The sequence below is a fragment of the Rhinolophus hipposideros genome (assembly GCF_964194185.1).
Source record: "Rhinolophus hipposideros genome assembly, chromosome: 23".
NCBI classification, from domain to species: domain Eukaryota; kingdom Metazoa; phylum Chordata; class Mammalia; order Chiroptera; family Rhinolophidae; genus Rhinolophus; species Rhinolophus hipposideros.
The window spans coordinates 14,262,184-14,282,044 of record NC_138069.1 but is presented as its reverse complement, the minus strand read 5'-3'; the positions used below and the strand labels follow the sequence as shown (position 1 = coordinate 14,282,044).

The 19,861-nt window shown below is 49.0% G+C and overlaps 3 protein-coding genes across 5 annotated transcripts in view; all 3 read right to left on the bottom strand.

Annotated features, from left to right (window-relative positions):
* The window catches only part of KDM3B (lysine demethylase 3B), a 51,808-nt gene extending 48,835 nt beyond the window's left edge, over positions 1–2,973 (bottom strand). Inside the window, exon 1 of one of the 3 annotated variants that reach the window (XM_081035464.1) lies at positions 2,672–2,973. In XM_081035464.1, the coding sequence (XP_080891590.1) occupies positions 2,672–2,869 (198 nt within the window). In that variant the 5' untranslated portion in view covers positions 2,870–2,973. Of the gene's footprint in view, positions 1–186; positions 1,278–2,671 lie in introns of those variants that run through there. The other 2 variants (XM_081035466.1, XM_081035465.1) reach the window with 2 other exon arrangements.
* A 2,984-nt stretch (positions 2,974–5,957) lies between these two features.
* FAM53C (family with sequence similarity 53 member C) lies at positions 5,958–15,978 on the bottom strand. Its single transcript, XM_081035478.1, has 5 exons — positions 15,839–15,978; positions 12,747–12,976; positions 12,289–12,346; positions 9,948–10,732; positions 5,958–9,020 (listed from the first exon to the last, which is right to left on the bottom strand). Exons 2-5 carry the CDS (start codon positions 12,822–12,824, stop codon positions 8,763–8,765), a joined length of 1,179 nt encoding a protein of 392 aa, XP_080891604.1. The 5' UTR covers positions 12,825–12,976; positions 15,839–15,978; the 3' UTR covers positions 5,958–8,762.
* A 1,156-nt stretch (positions 15,979–17,134) lies between these two features.
* Positions 17,135–19,352, bottom strand: LOC308491990 (uncharacterized protein; the record flags this gene model as incomplete). Its single annotated transcript, XM_081036210.1, has 5 exons — positions 17,135–17,266; positions 17,956–18,151; positions 18,295–18,447; positions 19,103–19,207; positions 19,312–19,352. The coding sequence occupies 5 exons, from the start codon at positions 19,350–19,352 to the stop codon at positions 17,135–17,137; spliced, it is 627 nt and encodes a 208-aa protein (XP_080892336.1).
* Between the last annotated feature and the right edge of the window lie 509 nt (positions 19,353–19,861).

Genomic DNA, 19,861 nt, shown 5'->3' with positions numbered 1-19,861 from the left:
CAGAAAAGAACTAGAGATAAACACATAAAAATCCATTAAACTAATTTTGCAACAAGACTTAAACAAACAGGCCTGTTTTGCAATATAAATAAAGCTACTCTTTCATGAGGTGAGGAAGAGCTGTTTTCCTACTTAATCTAAAACTTAGTAATTATTTGTCAGCATAGCTTTGATGAAGGTGCTCACCTATCAACAAAACTCCCAATCAAAAGGATCCTGACTTTGCTTTTCTCATCATTTCATCTTAAGGTAGCACATGGCTTTGATACTGTTTTCCAAAAAGAAAAAAATGGGGGGGGGGTCATGAAATGGATCAGGACAATATTCTGAAAGATTTCTGAATCAGAAAGTATTTAGAAAGAGGATATTAATGCAGTCTAAAATTGAGAAGTGTTTTCAATCACTTCAAAAACTCATTCATCCAACCCTCAATTACTCATCCTTAACAGGGGGGCGCCCTGCTATGCATTACTCAAAACCAAGCATGCCTGAAAACATCTTAAACATAACTGAATGAAAATCTGCCCAATCACAGGCCAGCAGCTTGCAAACTCCACCCTTGAGTACAGGAAGAACACTTTTGATTGGAGGACGGTTGTGTTTACTACCGTGTGTGGTACAAATTGGAAAGGCCCACATGTCTAGGGTCCAAAGGAAATCTCTAATGAAAAAGGAAAACAAACGGCCAGTTCTAATTCTATATTGCTCATTGTCATTAACAGAATCTCATTATAGCCACAGCAATTCTTGAGCAGTTTTGCAAGCTGGTGAAAATTTCTAAAAGGCTCTATAAGTTTTGTTTGGTGGCTGTTTTCTCATCTATGTCCCTAGACTATACACACAAGACAATCGTAGTGTTTTCTCAAAACCCAAATGCGCCTTGGCTATATGCATACAGTTCCATGCAAGACCTCAACACAGTTGTAATGTACAAGAATTTACAAGAATCATTTACAAAGAATCACTGCAACTTGCACTTGGTTTGAGAAACCAATTCCATGGGCCCAGCAGTAAAATTAATTCAGCATTTGGCATAGAAGGTGTCCAGCATTTCAGTGAGCTTCAAAAACCTCTGCCCTTCGGGAACCCCGCAAACAACAAAGTGAATGGGTAGCCATTTCAGGTGCAGAGCTCACTCGCAATTCATCTAATGGAGGAAACAACTAGAAAATAAAATTCAGCATGAAAAGCTAGAGCAGACTAGGCCTTTGGACAAAGTTTACATATAATGGTGGATCTTAAGTATGTTTTGCATTCAAATGGGTAAATTACTGGACCTGAGAGGGACACCTCCCCCCCATTCCAACCTAGAAAGCAATCTTCTTTCTAAAGAAAGAACAGAGGAATTTAAATGCAAATCTCCTTAATCATCACCGTCACACCCTTAGATTCCTGGTTATCTTTACAAATTTGCGCCACTGAGGCCTCATCAATGTCCAAGCAGCCTTTTCTTATGGAGCATGGAGAAAGATCAAAGCAAGTGAACTGAAGCAGCAGAAGCAAAGCCTCAGCCAGCCGCAAGCCTACCAGGGGGAAAGAAAGTCGAACACCGCTGTTCACTAGGTAGAAAAATAATAGAAACCTACAATACTTCTATTAAATCTCGCAAAATGCCTTCCTGTTTATGGCGAATAAAATATCTGCAGAAGCAAGTTCATCAAGAAAATTAACTTTCTGCCCGATGACCTATTAACATTCCCAAAGAACCCCCGTTTGTCATAGCCTCATCTCAACAGAAGAGGTAGGGTCGCTATCAGAATGAGGAACTAAGGAGGCTTGCCAAAGCGCAGACAATATTCTGCCGCCACATTAACAAAAATAACACCTCCTAGCCCCGAACGCTGGTGAAATTCTAACACGAAACAACTTTCATCACAAAATACACCAAGGCAAGCATCCAAAAGCGGCCAAGCCCCAACAAAGTTTCAAAACAAAACCTCTCCCAAGGTTGGGGGGAGTAGCCGAGCGGAGAGCAAAAAAGAAGCACCACCCAGCTGCCCCATTCGGCTACCAAGACAGATCTCAAACTTATCAAAAACAGTCACAACTGCAGCTCCTGTCACCCAGAAGCGCAGAGAGAGGAGCGCGACAGTCCCGAGAGCTGGTCTTTCTGGAGACCGCCAGGCCGAGCCCGGCTCAGACAAGGAGGAAGTAACTGCCAGATAAAAAAGCCCCAAGCAGCTCCAACTGCAGCCTCTGTGCCTCCCACAACTGCCCACGTTCCCGCCCCACTCGGGGCTCCGGGAGGAAGGGAACAGGGCGCAGGTCTCCCGGGAGAGGCTGGGGACGACAGGTCCGCGTCTTCCAGGGACAGCGGCGGCACCCGCCGAACTCCGAGGGGCCCGGGAGCCCAGGGTTCGGGAGCCTGCTCCAAAGCGTGTTTGGGGGGGGAGCTGAAAAAGGGTCGCTCAGGAGGCGGGGCCTGCGGGTGGAGGCAGCAGCTTCTGGCGCCCTGGCCGCCCCCCGGGGGAAACCGGGGCGCACACCCCGACGCGGAAGCCATGCCGGCCAGAGCTCGGGGTGCTGCGGAGCCGGTGGGGGGCGCTGAGGAGATCTGGGGGCGCGGAACTGGGTCACCCTCACCCCACCGCCCCCTCACAAAGGCCCCCGGGGAGGCCGCCCGCAGGCCCCGCAGCCCCGGCCTCGAGTGCCCGCCTCGGCCGCCACTCACCGCTAGGTCCTGGGGCACCGCCCCGCTCATGGCCCGCACCGTGCCGGCCCGCCAGGCCCGAGTGCGCAGCGCAGGCCCCGGATCTCCGCCCGCCGCCGCCGCCGCCGCCGCCGGGACCGAGGCCGAAGCCGAGGCCGCGGTGTCCGCGAACAGAAGCAGCAGCCGCTTGCCCACCGGGGAGGCCGCTGCGTCCGCCATCGCCAGGGCCGGCCGGCCTGACCCGCGCTCCCGCCCGCCGCCTCCCACCACCTTCTCCGCCGAGCGCCCGATCCGCCCGCAAGGCCTCCCTCCGCACCACCCGCGGCCGCGGCTCCCCCCCACCCCCCCAACAGCTACCACCAACCACCGGCGCCGCGCAGCGCCCCCGGTGGCCGGGAGCGGAGCCGCAGCTCGGGCCCCGCACAGCGCCCCCCGCGCTCCGGAGCGGGGCGGCAGCTCCGGGCCCCTCGCAGCGCTCCGCCCCAATCTCCCCGGGGCCTGCAGTGCCCCCTGCGTTAGGGAGGGGAATTGCAGTTTCGGCTGGGGTGGGGAACTGGGCGGGTGCTTCAGTTCCCCAGGGCACCATCATGGTTCCAACCTTCCTTCAGGGGGTCCCATATCTGAGAAGGCTTTAGCTTACGCTCCTGGAACACCAAATACTTTTACTGGGGTCGGGGGATGAGTGGCAAGGTACTTAGACAGTGGATGTTTCGAGCTAAGATGTTAGCGCCCCAATGCTCTATTGGTTTCCTATCCTGAAAATACGCACTACCCTTTCTGTCATTTGTTTTAAAGAAACTTTCTCCCCATTGGTCCAAGGGACACAATATCTTTCTTCTAACTGGCCCATAACATGGTACCATCCCATTGAATACTACCAGTACTTCATAGGTTCCTTTCCACTTGACCAATGTGTTACATCCATTGGATGTGATAATGCCAGTCTTTCCATTGGCTGAAGGCCAACATGCCTCCAACATCTTGGTACTGTGACTTAAACCCATAGAGATTCTTCCCCTTTCCAAGTCTACCAATGTTATTAAGTCCAGGTGGTTCTCAACTCAAGTTTTAGAAGAATTGGAAAGAGACCAATTGTAAAGAGATTCTTTTCTGATTCAATAGCACCTTGTCTTACCATGGAAATAGTGGGGCTGGGGACAGAGAAAACCCCACCACTTCTATCTGAATTCATTTAATACAGGTCTGGGAGATTCAAAGCTCCTGTTAGAAAAGGGACTGTAGAGACGGAGAGATACTGAATTTTTTGCCTAGATTGTTTTCATACCAGGCAATGGGAGACCTCAATAATTAAGTTGGTCATGTCAGAGACTAGCACAGGTTCCATGGTCTTATGGATGCGGACTGAGTATACAAACTAGAAAGATAAAGGGTCTAGTAATAATCCATGATTGTTACCCTAAAAGTGGCTATTTCTTCTAATGATCTGCCCTACAGACAGGAAAGAGCAGTAGCTGGTTCTTTCTTCAAGACTTATGTGCCTACCCAGTAATCTGTCCATAACCTTGTCTTTACCCCTGACCTACTTTTCTTGCAGCCAAGGTTGGGGGCAGAGGTAGGGGGTGGGTACCAAGTACTGACTTTAGTAAACTACAAAACATAGGGAAGTAATTCTAAAAGCAACCCTGTGGAGCCCAAGTAAACATTTCCTTGGATTTTTCTTTCCCTATTCCTTGGAACTTCCATTGCCCATAGCCAACCTGAGGCCTGACTCAGAATGTTTTTCTGGGCTAAGAGACACCTCTTAAAGCGCATGTTCCATGAACTGTAGTTGGGAGAAGTGGAATCACGATGAATTCATATAGGACCTAGCTGCCTTTGATAGAATTTTCTATCAAAATTCACCAGTGCGATTTTCTCCCATATGGAGTTCTAAATACTGCCCCAGTATCCGAAGCTGGCTTCTTCCAGTACCAGAGACAGAAATGTGCCTAAGCTCAGGGACCGAAAGGCAAAGGTGGGAAATTCATTCAACAAACACGGCAGGCATTTTTCATGTGCCAGTAACTTTTCAAAGTGTTGGGACACAACACTGAATAAAACGCTTGTCTTCAGGGAGTTTACATTCGTTCCTACATTAGCAGGACTTCAGGAATGCTAAATGAAATCACACTAGGCCTCACAGAAAACAAACAGTAGAAAAACCCAACAACAAAAAAACTGAACAGAAGAAGGGGTGGGAGTTATTTTAGATGTTTAAACTTTACCTCTGCTCAAACAGCAGGTGAAATGAACAGCAATTTTGAAGGAAAAAACCTGTAATGCTGAGCTTCTTTAACCACATGCCATTGCCCCACCTCCTGTAAGCCCCTCCCCTTTGTTTCCAGGGCAGGTAACAACTCCCACTCTTTTTAGAGTGTATTTTCATTCCCTCAAATGGTCCTGCTCCAGGTAGTCAAGCCAATCCTGTCCTGCACACTTCATTGGTATTCAATGATGAGTGCCACCAACTTGAAGCAGGAAACTGGGACGGAGGCTAAGCAACTTGACTCTTCTTGCCGGCTGGCAAGTCAGCACCAAACCGGTAAAGAAAGGCTATGCCTTAGGGACAGAGTCTCCTGCCTGGATCTCTTAAGCGACTACACTTCACCCACACACATTGGAAGAATGCTAGCACAGGGAGAAGAAAGGGTGGAATAGAAAGGTCTAAAGAGAGTGAGCCACACAGCTTCTTTCAGCAAATGAACATTTCAAATTGAAGCATTAGGGAAAATACCACCTTCTAGGGCAAAAGAGCGGCTCTGCTGGTAGGATAATTTTACAAAAGCCGTATATTTAGGATGGAGAAATTGCCTAGGTCTTTGGAATCTAAATTCTGATGACTAATCTCCATCTCCCCAGGACATAACATGTGAAAACTTTTAAATAAGAACGATTCCTGGTCAAGTCTTCCATGCTGCCTTCTCCCCACTTCCCAAAACCTACAAACCAATCTAGACAAGTCCTTGCCTGCACCAACAAGCATTCTGACGAAGCTAGAATGTATTAATACTTGACTTCAACCTGCTGGAAGTGAGAGTGCTAGTAGGGAAGAGGAGACGGGTATAAGGAAACAGAGACCAGACCAGACTGCCAGAAATAGCCAAAGTTTTAACAGAAGCCTGGGCCACAGGCTATGACTGCTGCGGCCGCAAAGAGCCTCGGGATCAGAGACTGCCCTCGAAGGGCAAAGGCCCAGCCATACCGTAGAGGAAGGGGCTGAGAGAGTTAGATGGCCTTCTCCCTGTTTCCTCCTCACCTTTCTTCGTGGAGAAGGGAAAAAGACACTGTAGTACACAAGATTGCTTGGGAAAATGGATTATTCTAATAAAACTTTATTTTTTCAAACACAGCCACAGAGGCAGGACCTCATGTTTAACACACACACAGACTTATGGATTTTTAATATAAAACAAAGTTTACGAAAAAATTTTTTCCACTTTTTGTATTTGTAATCCCATTAGCACAGGGACTTTGGCAGCAGGTGGGAGTGAAGGGCAGCTGGAGCTGCCACTGGGCAGTCACCGGGCACAGGAGGAGAGCACCAGCCTGGGAGTGGCTTCACTCACACACGCAGGAATACTCACCTACGGGTCAGCCACACCACACGCACAACACAAATGCAGATGTCTACCCAGCGTCAACCACAGCCCTGTAGAGGTGTGCGCCACTCTGGGTAAGCCCAATATGTGAAAATCCAAATAGTCAAACAGCTAAAGTAGAGAGGGAGGCTGCTTGCTTTACAAAAGAAGCAATCACAGGCTGCTTTTAATGGTCAGCAGTCCAAATGCATCGAAAAATAGCATTTGGTTTACACAGAACTGTTGGAACAGATCTATTGTGTAAAGCAAAATGAACCACTTCTTGAAAAGGCTTGTCCCAGGGTCATGGGTGCTTAGATTGAGAAGCAAGATGACAGTTCCAGCTAGTTTAACTATCCAGATCTTAAAAGTAATGGAATTCAAATATGGTTATCCGTAGACCTTCTCACCTAGGATGGTGCCCTAGGTGTTTGGGGAAGCCAGGGTGGAGGCAGAACTACAGCCCTCACTTCTTCAGCATAGGACTTGCAGAGAGCTCACTGGCACTGCCAGTGGCGGTATTGGTAGCTGGCATAGACAATCTGCAGCAGAGAGCCGAGGGATGAGAATGCCCGAGGAGGAAAAGAAGCTGGCACCAGGGAATTTATGGCCTAAAGAGGGAGAAGAGCCAGGGGAGGGATGAAACCAAGGATGGGCAAATCCTGGGCTCACAGTTTCCCTGGATTCTCCAGAGAGCCTCTCTCGGGCCCCTAGAGACCTAGTAGCTCACTGGTAACACATGGTAACTAGCAGAAGGGGAGGAGCCCTGTGAGGGTAGAACCTCTGAGGGCCAAAAGCTCGAGAAGAAATGACCAACGCCTCTGGACTGGAGGTGAAGAGGCTGGAGCCTGGTTGATGCTTCTACCCAAAAGTGGGAGACCCAGAACATTACAGGATCAATTTCATGAGGAAGAAACAAATAGACTTTGGTCTCCTTCTCTAACATGAGAAATTGGGTCCCAAGACACCCTAGAAATTGAAGAGAAAGTGCCCTTCTTCCAACACACAGGAAGGGCAGGTCCAATCCATTCATGCAGGCTCTTACCAAAGCTGGCAAAGCCTCACAAGCTATTGTGGCGGCAGCTTCATTCAGTACGCATCTCCACTGGTGCCAGCCCCACCAAGGCTCCCACAGTCCTTAAACCTACCACTGTGGCCACTGGGACCTGCTGCCCTGTCTCCGCTTGTGGGTGAGAAACAAAAAAGGAAATTCAATCCAACAACAACAACAAACTCCCAGCTGCTTCTCACAGCCTTAGCTTTACACATCCTCAGCCAATCCCTCAGTGAGCCCCAACCTCCCGGAGGTCTCTCAGGGCTAATTAGAAGCAAATAAACATTTCCTGGCAGGAGTGGAAGACAAGCAAGCTAGTAAATGCTGACATCCCCTTCCTCATTTCTCAAGCAGCTCAGAAAAGAGGCTGGGCCTGGATCTTATAACAACAACAGGTTTCCCTGCAGTCTGCTTCCAAAGGGCAGTGCTGGGGGTAAGCTCACCCATGCCTGCTGGGGACTAAATGCCACTTCTCCTGCTACAGGTCGGCCTCAGTAGACGGTGGGGACAATAAAGAGCCTTCCTTCCTTGTTCTTGACCCTCGAAGGTCAGAAGGTTAAGGGGGAAAAGGTCCTGTCAGTAAAGAGAGATGGAGCCCTTCAACCCTGCCTCAGTTACCCAAATGTACTTGCATCTACTTAGAGAGTGGCAGAGGCAGGTTGTACACAATCTAGGCAATCTGATGAGAAAAAAAGGCCAGCTCAGAATCAATGTGGAGAGCCCTCTCCAGCCTCAGTACTAAATCTATCTAGAGGGGGGTGGGCCTGAGGAAAAGACCATTAGCTGAGGTCACAGCACTTAAAATAACCTGCAGTACCCCCAAACAGAATCCATCCAGTGCAGAGCCAGTGGTGCTTATGTATTACAAGCCTGGTTCCAGAGCTATTTAGAAAAAAGAAAAACTTGGTGCCCTCCTTCTAACTCCTTGAACAAGCGCACTGTCCCATGAAAACCCAAGATCCTGGGGGGTATCACACTGCTGCTCTGCTGTTAAGGAGCAACTGTCTTCCTTCCCTAAGGCTCCGCAAACACATCTTTCCTCAAGTGTACTCCCATGCACACACACACTTTCACACAATTTCTCCGAGGAGGCTGAATGAACCCCCCACCCTGGCCAAATTCTAAGACACAAGTGCCCTTTGAAGCAAAGGGGCTAGTGAAATTCCCCGAGCTGGGGTCAGCAGACCCCTTCCTTCCCTGCCCATCGCTCTCTCGGTGGCAGGGATACTCACACTCAGGGCCGCCATGGGAGGGGTCTGCTCTGGGGATGTCCCTCCCGCCACCAGCTCCGTTTATCTTGTCCCGGCCAGTCTCTCAGCTTGGTCGAGCTTCCTGGAGCGAGAAGATTTCCAGCTGCCCTGAGTCGGAGCCCTCCACTCACCCCCATTCCCAGGCTGGGCCCCTGGTCTTGGGGCCTCGACACTTGTTAGTAGCCATAAGAGAGTCAGTCTGTGCGGCCCCAGGGAGTAGCCTCTCGGTTTTAGTTCTCCTCAATCAGATTCAAGTCCAGGTCCCCAAAGTCCTGCTGGCACAGTGTCCGCTTGCTCAGTGCCTGCCGCCCCCACCGCACGGCCCCCTCCTCCTCCTCTTCGCTTTCACTCAGCACCTGGGAGGAACCCCCAATGGGGCTGCAGGAAGCAGAGAGGGGTGGGGGGCTACAGGCCATGAACCACGGCGGAGAGAGGCTGCTGCCTTCCCGGGCTGTTTCTTGGAGACAGACACCTCCTGAGTATGGTTTCTGTCAAACAAACAACAAAGTTAACAACGCAAAGGAAGATAGTAACATCCCAGAGCGCCCTGGCCCAAGCTGTATTTCAAAGTGTCCTTCTTAATTGCCCTCGAAGGCAGAAGTGCTAGGCTTTAGGGTGAGGTTTGTGAACTCCCTGAAAAAATTTGGAAAATTTAGTATACACGTACATTTCTTTGAGAAAAGAGCCCAGAGTTTCTATCAGATTCAAGATTAGAAACTCGTTTATAAGCTTCACGTGGGCAGGAATATCGTCTGCCTGTTTAACTACCATGCTGCCAGGGCCTAGTCGGAGCCTGGTACATAGGAGGCATTCAATAAATGTTTGCTGACTGGTTGGACAAGTGACTCTGAATAAGTGCGTTATAAGTTCTCAAAGAGGTTTGTGACCCAGTGGTCTAGGAGGAAGAATATGAAAACGTAGGCAAGTGCATATAATTGCACTCACACTGGCAAGACAAAACACATTTGCTGAACACATGAATGTTGCAGCAGCCCGTTTTCAGCTCTCACAGACCCTCTTAAAGCACTGAAGGGCCAGTGTCAAAACAAGACTTGAGCACAGGAGGGGTGGGGCACTGATGAGGGCACTTTTGTGGCTTATGCATTCTCAGGGAGAAGGTGCCTCCACCAGGACACTCTGGGCTCCCTATTGGAAGGTTTAACATTGGTTTCACCCCAGTTTCTGTGGAACCCTCAGGACTGAGCAGTTTCATAGGACAAGGGACTTTCAGTGCTAAAACCGGGACAGTTCTGGGCAAACTGGGATGGTGGATCACCCTAGCAAAAGCTCCGACAGAAAGGAGCTCCAGGGGAGACCCTGCCAGGGGGGTATGGAACCAGGGCAGCTCAAAAGTGACAAGACGGAACAGAGTCCCTGTGCTCCCATCCAGGCTTCCCCAGTCCTGCTGGTCACACCTGATTCATCTTGTCAAAGTCCAAGGAAGGCCGCAGCCGCCGGGGGTCCTCCTCGTGGCGCCGCTTGACTCCAGCTTTGCGGGCATCCAGATCGCAAGGCTGTGAGCGGCTTCGGGGAAGGTTGCGGAGGCCTCGAGGTCGCCAGGGCAGTTCTGGGGAGGATGCGGGGGAGCTCCGGGCAGAGGGCAAGAAGCGGCTTGCCTGTGGGCCCAGACTGGGCGACAGGGAAAAGCGGCGCTGGGGTGGGCAAGGTGACAGGGACTCGGCATCACTCTCCCAGGAGCCACTTTGGGGGGAGGCAGCACAGGGTCGAGAGGATTCTTGGGCCAGAGCCAGGCTGAAGAAAGGGGGGCTGTAGGGTCTGTGGGCTGGGGCACATTGAGAAGAGGCACTGGGAGCTTGGAGGAACCTGAGGCTGGAGACCCTCTTCGGGGGGCTCTGGTGAGGCACCTGCGGCCCACCCCCTCCACCACTGCCCCGGTGCTTGATGGGAGTCCACAGCTTGGAGGGGGCAGGCCGCCACACCGGCTGCCAGCGAGACAGGTCCACGGGCACTGAGAGTGAGCGGCAGTGCCTCTTGGATGGAGGGGCGGGGGGCACAGGAAGTTTCTCTGGGTCTGGGGGCTCAGGGCTTAGGACTTGGGAGAGGGGCTGCTCCGGTGGGGAACTTCCCCGGCTGGGTGGTCTGAGGTGCAGGCTCAAGCCTGAGGGGTGGTAGCTGAGGTTCAGGCTGTCCTGGAACTCGACACAGGAACAGCTGGGCAGGCCCCTCCAGGAAGCACCTTCTGGAAAGCATTCATAATAAAAATAATATTAATGATTTTTTTATGTACCCCACAATGTAACGAGCACTTTATAGGAGATTTCCCAAAAACTTCACGAGGTAGGTACTATTATTCCATTTCACAGATGGGAGAAGTTCAGTAACTTGCCCAGAGTCATGCAGCAATCAAATGACCAAAGCAGGATTCTAACCCTGGTCTGCCTGAAGCTAAGGCTGGGTCTTTTAACCACTCTGCTATTCTGTCTCCATTATGAAGAATCACATAAAATTGAAACTATAATCTCATATACTGCCTGCCACTTCCTCTCGAAGAAGGTAAAACAAGAGAAACGTACGTGTACGTGTGTGTGTGTGTGTCCTGTTCATCCTGCACTCCACTCAGCCTAGTCCTACTTTGCTCCCCAAACCCCTAGCCCCAAGTTGTGAAAGGCAGGCCTATACTCTCCTTCCTTAGCCTTTCCCCTTCCCATGTGTCAAAAGCACCAAGACAGGAGTTAGGACTGCAGGAGATTAAGAGGTAATCATGCAGGTAAGAGATCATTTTCATTCCTAGGAAGGGCAAATAGGGTGCAGAAGGCCTTTTGACGGTGAAACGTGCTTGCAAAACCCTAAGGCTTTATGTCACTCATGTTCCTGTGTCTGGCCACCCGTACATTGATTCCACTCCCCTAGGCCTGCTCTGAAATCCAAACAGATTAGGAGACCGAGGGGTGGAAGGGGAAATGGACTAAAAGGAATGGTCCTCACTGCATTCTAACCAAAACTCTGACTTCTAGGCAACAGCTCATCAAGGGACAAAGGGCTGACTCCAGGCTCCTCTGGCTAGCTGGCTGCAATTCTGCAGAGGCTAGATATCTGGAGCAACTGGCAGCATATGAAGTCAGACTTGATGATAGAGAAAACCCACACTTGACATTTTTGGTCAACAGTTCTGCCCCTTACTAACCTCCCTGAGGGCAGGGACCATGTGTCCTGCTCAGTATTTACAGCAAATACCTGGCTTTCAGTAAGTATTTAATAAACCACAGGAAGACGCCTGAATGAAGATGTTTTTGCCAACACACTTCCTTTGCCAGGTCTCCCAGAAAAGAAAACAAGCTGTACAGCGGCCCAGGAGCATGGGTTAAGAGTTCTGGTTGTGCTCTAGTGATGCCTCCATCCAAATGCCCCCATGATCAGACCCTTCGAGTAATTCATGATCTAGGAATTGATACCTCAAATACATTTTTACATGTGAAAAACGACACGTACAAGGTTATTTATTCACTATGGTTTTGTCATAACAAAAGATTGGAAATAACCTAATGTGCACCGATAGATCAGTTACATAAACTATGGTACAACCCCACAGTGCAATAATAGGCAGCTATATAAAACAAGGAAATGTAACGTAACATACTGACATGTAAAACGGGGACAAGTACCCATCTCACAAGGAGACCCTGGCAAGAAAGTTGTGGAGGTAGGCTACCTAGTCCTAGACACTGGAAACCAATGAAAGAAATATGTGGGTGGAGGCATGGGCATATACACATAGACGCAAATACACCACCTTACCAGGCACAAGCTGGAAAGGGTTCCCACAGTTGGAGATGTCTGCATGATCAGGCAAAGGCTAAGAGAGAGAGAGAATACCCATCATGATTCAGGTTCAGGACACAGATTTCCAGGAAGCCCTGTTCAGCTCACCCCTGCAATTGCTGGGCTATTGGGATGTTAGGGACTCTTAAGTGTTCTCGTCTTCTTTTTATTTCCTGAAGTTAGTGAGTAAAAACAATATTCCACATTTTTCGACATGTCAAACCCTTTTCCACCCAAGTTCTGGTGTCCTTTCTCATTCTGTGGAAAAATCCCTGCCCCCTTCCTTTTGGGCTGGGTTTTGAGCTTTCAGTGGGCTCTTCCAGTACAAGTACCATAACTCATATAGCACAGGACAAGGGTGAAATAGTAGCAACAAACAGCCTCAGAAAAAAGGGGGATGGGGTTGTGGAGAAGCAGGAAGACTGGTCTTTTACCAGACTGATGCTGAAGCGTGTGCATTTCAGCTCATCCAGAGTCTGCTTCTGTAGCTGCTCAGTGATCAGGGTTATCATGATTCTCCCCAGGATTTGACTTGCACACTTTGGAGCAAATGATGGATGTCTTCCCTGTCGTTCTTCCAGACCTCACTCGTGAGCCGTCTTCTGCCACTGCAGCACCATTCTAGCACCATTGGGACTTCCCTCTCCAGTCATGCCTGCTGAGTCTGCCAATTACAGAGGGACCGGCCCCAAGTGATATTAGAGATGTACCTGGTCCAGAGGCGGAAAATGTATGGGACACATACCACAGCATCCCTATGCCAGGCCTCTGGCAGACATTATTAATTGATCACAGTTCTTTCCTGTTAAGTCTAAACACAGCCGTAGACACATTCTAAACTTGGCACTCCAGATATGCAGAAAAATGAACTGGAGGTGGCAAGTTGAAACCTATTTGCCGCTCCTAACCTGGTTCATGCTCTGCTGTCTACCCAGAATACCAGCACCACTTAGAAAACAGATCGAGTGAGAGGAATGGCCAAATGGTCACTTCCATCCTGATTAGCCCAATATTTTTATTTTCCAGTCAAAGGCAATGAGAGGTACCCTTTTCCTAAACTACAGAAATAATAATAGGGAACAGGGAGGAGCAGCAAGGAATGAGTTTCTCCTTCAGACAGATCAGAGTAAATAAGGTTTAAAGTTCTTCCTTAGCCTGACCAGCTGATGTATTACAGTTGTCTAACAGACACTGTGTATATTCTTATAAAATGAGAAGATAAGGAAATGGTACCAGGGTAATTCCAATTACATTTCAACTCTACAGATGTTAAAAACAACTCTATGATTTCATTCAACCAAGTTTTTAGCTTGATCTAAGACCATGAATACAATTAATCAAGACTCTTTCTCAGGTTAATTTTGGTAGAAGCAAACTAACTCTATCAGACAACAGGCTTCAAGCCCACACCATTGCCTGAGGGGCCTTGTTCCAGGGAGGGGGAGGGAGGTTAACCTAGTGTCTCCATACTATTCTGTTTATTCACAGAAATGACCAGCAGCAGACAGCTCACCAGAGGGTATAGGTAGCATTCGCTAGTAGAGAGAACTATCAAGAAATCTAAGTTTTGATCCGATTTGCTGTGGCAGTTTTGGCAAATCATTTAACCTTTCGTGGTCCCAATTGACCCACATATAAAACAGGCAGAATAATCTGAATCTGTCACAGGACAATATATAACACGAAATATCAAAATGTAAAAAGCATACCATCTGGCCTGTACAAACCAAGAGTCCACATAGGCTGCAGTTTCTCACCCCTCCCATTTGTTGCTCTACAAAGCCTCAGAAGGCCATAGTGATGATATCATTAAGACAAGAAGGCAATCAATCGGGTTGATCTATTCGGTTGGATGTCACCTGCATAGCAAGAGAAACCCTAAAGGGCTCTTCTGTGACCTTGGGGGCAGATCACTTTCTACTTTTACAAAAGAGAAGGACTCATCTCTACCTCAATCCTACTTCAGAGGGAAGCAGGCCACAAGGAACCAAAGAAATACACACGGATGTACTTGGAGTTTGGGGGAAGAAAGATGTGAGAGAAGTCAATCGTCATTGTAGTGGACTATCATTTTCATGTATAATTATTACAACCCTGAACAAAGTTCCAGCTTCCTGAGAGCTCCCGTCAGCTGCTTCCCCTATGTTCTTGTGGGAGAAGCTAAAGCTTATATCACTTCTGCTCTTGGTTTCTTAACTTTGCCCTCAAAGATCAACCAGAGAGCGAACCTAACTGCAGGCTTTTACCCCAGAGAACCCAGACCTCTGACTGACCGGCCATGAGGAGCAGAGAGTGAAGCAAAAGTCTTTCAAGCTTTTCATGAGGCATTTGGCCAAACAGCAAACTCCCAGCCCTCTCTGGGATCAAGAGAAGAGAGTGATTTCGTGTTTTTCTGCATTTTAATTGTTGGGATGTGGCCACACACACGGCGGTAATTGGAACAATGCAACTACCACCACGCAACTGATACTCTCAGCCTGAGTTTCCTAAAACAGGCCAGGCTGAGAGGGGGAACAGAACGGAAGCCATAAGGAATCAAACCAGGACACAAAAGAAGGCAAACCAGCTCCGCCAGGGGCCTCCTCTTTCTCAGGCAGGCATAGAAAAATGTGTAAGAAGCCCTCTCTTGCCGCCTTCCTTCCCCTTCCATTTTGTACATCTGAGGGGTAGAGACAGCCCTGAACGTTCACTAAACAAGTTAAAACTTCTCAGCTTAACAACTGGCACGGGGCTCAGCCCTCTACAGAGCAGCAGGCCGCAAGGCCCTCCCCACAACCCCACCAGGCCCAACTCGCAATCCAGGGTTTCCCTCCACCATCGGCCTCCTAAAATAAAGGTTGGACCCCCATCCCGTCTCCTATTGGATGGCAGTAACCCTTGACATTCGGGTTTCAGGGATGCTGAGGTTGTGCTGAAACCTGGAGGAGGTAGGATCAAGTCAGGCCAAGGGGGAGGAGAGTCGCAAATCCCCTGGGGACCCTTCCTCAGGTCCCAGCCCCACACCTCTGGGAGAGACTGGAAGAAAACATGAGGGAAACAGGGAGGTGCATGAACAGGTAAGTGGGGACTTGACTGCTTTTCTCCCATATGGCTCTGGTGGAGATGGGGTAACAAGTGGGGAGCACCCCTCCCCCCACCCTGATGAAGAAGCAAAAGGCTAGGCCCCCCTCCAATCTTAAACCTCTCCCTCGGTTGCTCTGCCTGTCCCCGCGGGGTGGGGCATGGGGCGTCCGCTGGCCCCGGTAGGGGGGGCGCGCCAGGGTTCGCTCAAGGGGGTGTTGCTCGCCTCTTTCCAATCAGCTTCCATCATCTGGCCGCGAGAAGCGAACTCGGGACTCGGGGGATGGAGAAGGTCTGGGACTTAGCACTCCGCCACCCCCTCCCCCACCGGGTCCCGTGCTCTCCCCGCGGAGGCGGTTAGCGAGGCCGTGCGGCTCAGGCGGCCGGGCTGGGGGAGGGGAAGGAGGGACGGACGGCCGAGGTGCCCGCCCCGAGGCCCCAGCGCTACCTGCCCTCCGCCACCTACCGCGGCTCCTTCAGCTCCCAGGGCCGCGGCCGGAGCAGCTCTGAGCGCTCCGTTAGCCCCACGGTGCCCTTAAAAGGCGCCGGCGCAAACCAACAGGCCTCTGAGGAGAGTGGGGGGATCGCTCCAGTTCCCAGAGTTCTCCTGAACCACCCCGGGAGGCTCGAGGCCCGTGTTGTTTCTCTGTCAAAGTCTTTCTTGGATAACGCTGTCAGGAACGAGCCCGGCTTCTTGATTTAGGGATGAGGAAGGTTTCCTCATTATCGAGTCACCCCCTCCAAAATATTGCAGAAGGTGGACCGGCCCAGTTGGAAGCATACCTCGAAACCCGCGGGGGAGGCCGTATCAGACGAAGGTAAACAAAGCCATAGCCCCCACCCTCCATTCCTACATGGGCCCAAGTACAGCCCCCTAATCGGTTCGGACCCCGTACTACAATTAGCCAAGGTTCCTCTCACCTGCTCTCGGGTCCCGCTTTCTAGGGCCACCTCACTGAAGGAATCCCCCTTCCCCCAGCAGAGGACCCGTCCATGACGTGAAGGATTCTGGGACGTGTAGTCCAAGCGCCGATTAGGGCCTGCTCTGTGTCCCAGGAGCCCCTCTCCCAGTGGCCGGATCGGCTCGAACCTCATAAATCCAGGACTTGTAACAGTTGCGGGGCCGTTTCCATTTGGTTCTGTAATTAGCCCTTACCCAAAACACTTAGTAAAGCTGAGGAGGGCCCAGGGCTGTTCACTCCTTCTCCTCCCTCTACGCACCACCCCCCCAACAGGATGAGGTAATGGGATTGTGATTATGACATCATAGGCGGTTCAGTAGCTCGCGTGGGGGGTGGGGGGAGTACGGTGGTTACAGCTGGACCACTTTCCTTAAGAGAGGGAAGGAGGGAGGAAAACAGGCAGATGGGGGAAAGATGTTGATATTGCTATATTTCCTCTTCAGGAAGAGGAAACCACCTTTTATTACCTCTCCACCATTGCCACCACCTCCCACCTCAGCCAAAGTTTAAGTCCTTTCTGAAGAGACTGAATGTAGTCGTTAGTAGGTGAAGAGGTTGGGGAACAGCTAGATGGTTTCTGGTCCTTATGTAAATTTGAGTGTCAGCTATCAAAGAAGATTTAGAGAGACAGGCAAAAAGATGGAAAAAGGAGAGGTTTTAAACAATGCCTCCCTGTTGTGATCTCTTTTGTGGGGCAGGATTTTAGATGTCCTTTTTAATCAATTGGGAAGTAACAGTAATGCACGTAAACCCTCACTATTACACTTAGCAACAAGGCCCCGGAAAGACATCTGTTTTCCTTAAATATCCTGTGCCTCACTCAAGTCTGGGACAGATAAGTAACTGTGATCAGCCAGAAAGTAGAACCAGTGGTGGGGATCTTCTTCACAGAGCCAGGGAAGGGAGAAGGCAGGAGCCACCAAGTCTGCAAACTGGAAAAGAAGAGGGAAAGTGAGGTACTTAAGAAAATGGGGGGTGAAGGGAAGATGTGCTTCACATTTCCTTGCCCTGCACATTTGCCCTTGGCAAAAGAAGAAGCAGGGGTAGGAGCCATGAAGTTACAGGAGACATGGTTTCCAATAATTGCTATTGTAAAGCACTTATTATGTGCCAGACACTTTAAATATGTATTCTCATTTTTGCTTACAATCATCAAATGAGACACAATCTCCTTTTAGAGATTTGGAGACAAAATCTCCAAAATGAGACAGATGATAAGTGACTGCCCATGAGGTGGACAAAAGTAGTATTTAAAAAAAAAAAAAGGAGTCTGAACCTCTAAAGCCCTTGGTCTTCGCCGTTAAGTGATCCCCCTTTTTATTATTAACCATGTTTACTAAAATGATTGAGTATAAGAAGTTAGCATTGGCTCATTTGCAAAACATTGACAGAAATTGAGGCAGTTAAAAAATAACAAGCCCTGCAAGTCAAGTTTCAGGCCTCACTTCAAAGGAAAATTATACACCTTTCATCAAGTATAAAATAGCCCCCAGTGCAGCACAACTCCCCGTTACTAACTATAATTAAATCTCCTTATGTCACTTTTCTCAAGTTTTTAAATTCATGTCATGCTATTTTTTCCTGCTGCCCCATTTTCTTTGTTTTGTTCTTGGACTACTACCTTGAAGCCCATCTTAATTGTGACCTCCTGGACCAGACCCCATCTCTGACCCTGCTCCATTTCAGCAGAGGATACTACCTGGGCTCCCTCTGGTCTCCATCCATACTGTGAAGATTCCAGGGGTTGGAACCAGTCATCCAGGAGGTTATTCAAAAGGGAGGAATCCATTGGCTCGAAGAGACTCTTCATTCCCTGCCTGGGAAGGCAGCAGAGTCAGAGAAACATGCACCTCATTCAGACTCTCCCTTTACAGCCAGTGAAAACTAAATCTTTGCGAAGTGGGGGAGAAGTAGGACTCAGCCCACCACTCAAGAAAGGAACCAAGAATAGTGCACACACCCTTTAGCCCCCGTGCCCTGCAGAGGCTGACTGGGGGGATCCCAGGAATGTAGGGCTCTTCTCCACTGCCTGATCTGGGCATCCCAGGAGCGGCGGCTGTACCTCCTGTTTTTGTTTGGTGTTTGAGGGTGAAGTCCTGGCTGTCGCTGTGTCCTGGCAATGACAAATGTGTCAGAATGAGGTCAAGGTGAGGGGGCATGGCTCACTGCTTATCACAGTGAAACAGGAGACTCATTAGGGAGTCTCTGAGAATAAGGTATGATCAATTCTCTTGATCCAACAGAAAAAAATAAACCTTCAATCAGATTAAACATCATCTTCCTAATTCCCTAATATTCTTTCTTCTGGAAATGGTAAATTACATATTCCAATTCCCTCAGAAGTCAAGATAGATATAAAAAACAGTATTCAATATCCTGTTCAAATACATTCTACCTTTTCATACATATAGTTTGTATGTATGGATGCAAATTTACATGTAATTGGGCAAGTATGTTGCAATTAGCCCCGTCAGCTGGAGGCATGAGGTAAAAATTATTGGAAAGAAAAAAACTTCATTATCCAAAAACATGGGTAGTTTTTTTTAAAAGATAGACTTTTTAAAAAAGTCTTATGTGCCAAGTATGACTTGTTCCATTTGGAAAAAATCTTGGAAACTTAATTTGGGGGCTAGATTGCAGGATAATTCGTTTTAGTAATGCTGCAATTTTGTGAGAGCACTCAGATTCTAGTATCTTTCCATCACCTGACATTGAACCAAAGCCACTTGATTGACTCTCTTATTGTGACTATGCACAATGGCACTCACTTGGGGACCTGCTGCAGAAAGCACTGGTAACCAGGTGTGCGCTTGCCATAATCTATCTGCTTTTGCCTCCGCTGTAGGACAATTTCATCTGTCTCTACCTCCCACCTGCAGAGAAGTATATAGTGGCTCCATGAAATGTGATTATAGTTATCAAAGCAGAAACCAACTCATCCCACCCTCCCTTAATCCCTAGCCTGATTTTCACTCACCTGGCATGGCAGGGCTCTGTGCTGACTCCCACACTTACCATCTCTATCCTAGAAGACAAAGAATCTTCACACACCTCCTTCCTGGGGAAGCAGATTCTACAAATGAATCTGTTAGGGCAAAATCCAGCTGGCTACACTGCACCTCTCAGCCACTACTACCACCACCAAGATCCTGACACCAGATAAAGGTTGTATTTCTGACTTACTGTTTCTAAAAGGTAAAGGTTGCATTCCTGATATGTTTCTCAAAGTGTGCTCTGCAAGCCATCTACAGGGGTAGCACCTGGGGACCTTGATAATTCCTCAACCACACTCTAGACCTATTGAATCTTCATTTTGGAGGCCTATATTTTACAGAGCTCCCAAGATTATTTTAAATATTTTTTTAATTATAGAAAATTTCAAACATACAGAGAAGTAAAGAGAAGAGCATAATATTTTGCTACTCAAAGTATGGTCCCTGTAGCAGCTGCATCAGCATGAGCTGATAGCTTGTTTGATGTAAAGAATCTTGAGCCCCAACCCAGACCTACTGAATCAGAATCTGCAT

What these genes read in the sequence shown, in the direction of transcription:
- FAM53C (XM_081035478.1), bottom strand. Translation starts at nt 12,824, where the DNA reads ATGATAACCCTGATCACTGAGCAGCTACAGAAGCAGACTCTGGATGAG. An exon ending in CCCTTTCCAGCTTGTGCCTG is followed by an intron (nt 10,733 to 12,288) that starts GTAAGGTGGTGT and finishes AATGCTTTCCAG; the next exon opens with AAGGTGCTTCCTGGAGGGGC. An exon ending in ACTTTGACAAGATGAATCAG is followed by an intron (nt 9,021 to 9,947) that starts GTGTGACCAGCA and finishes TTTGTTTGACAG; the next exon opens with AAACCATACTCAGGAGGTGT.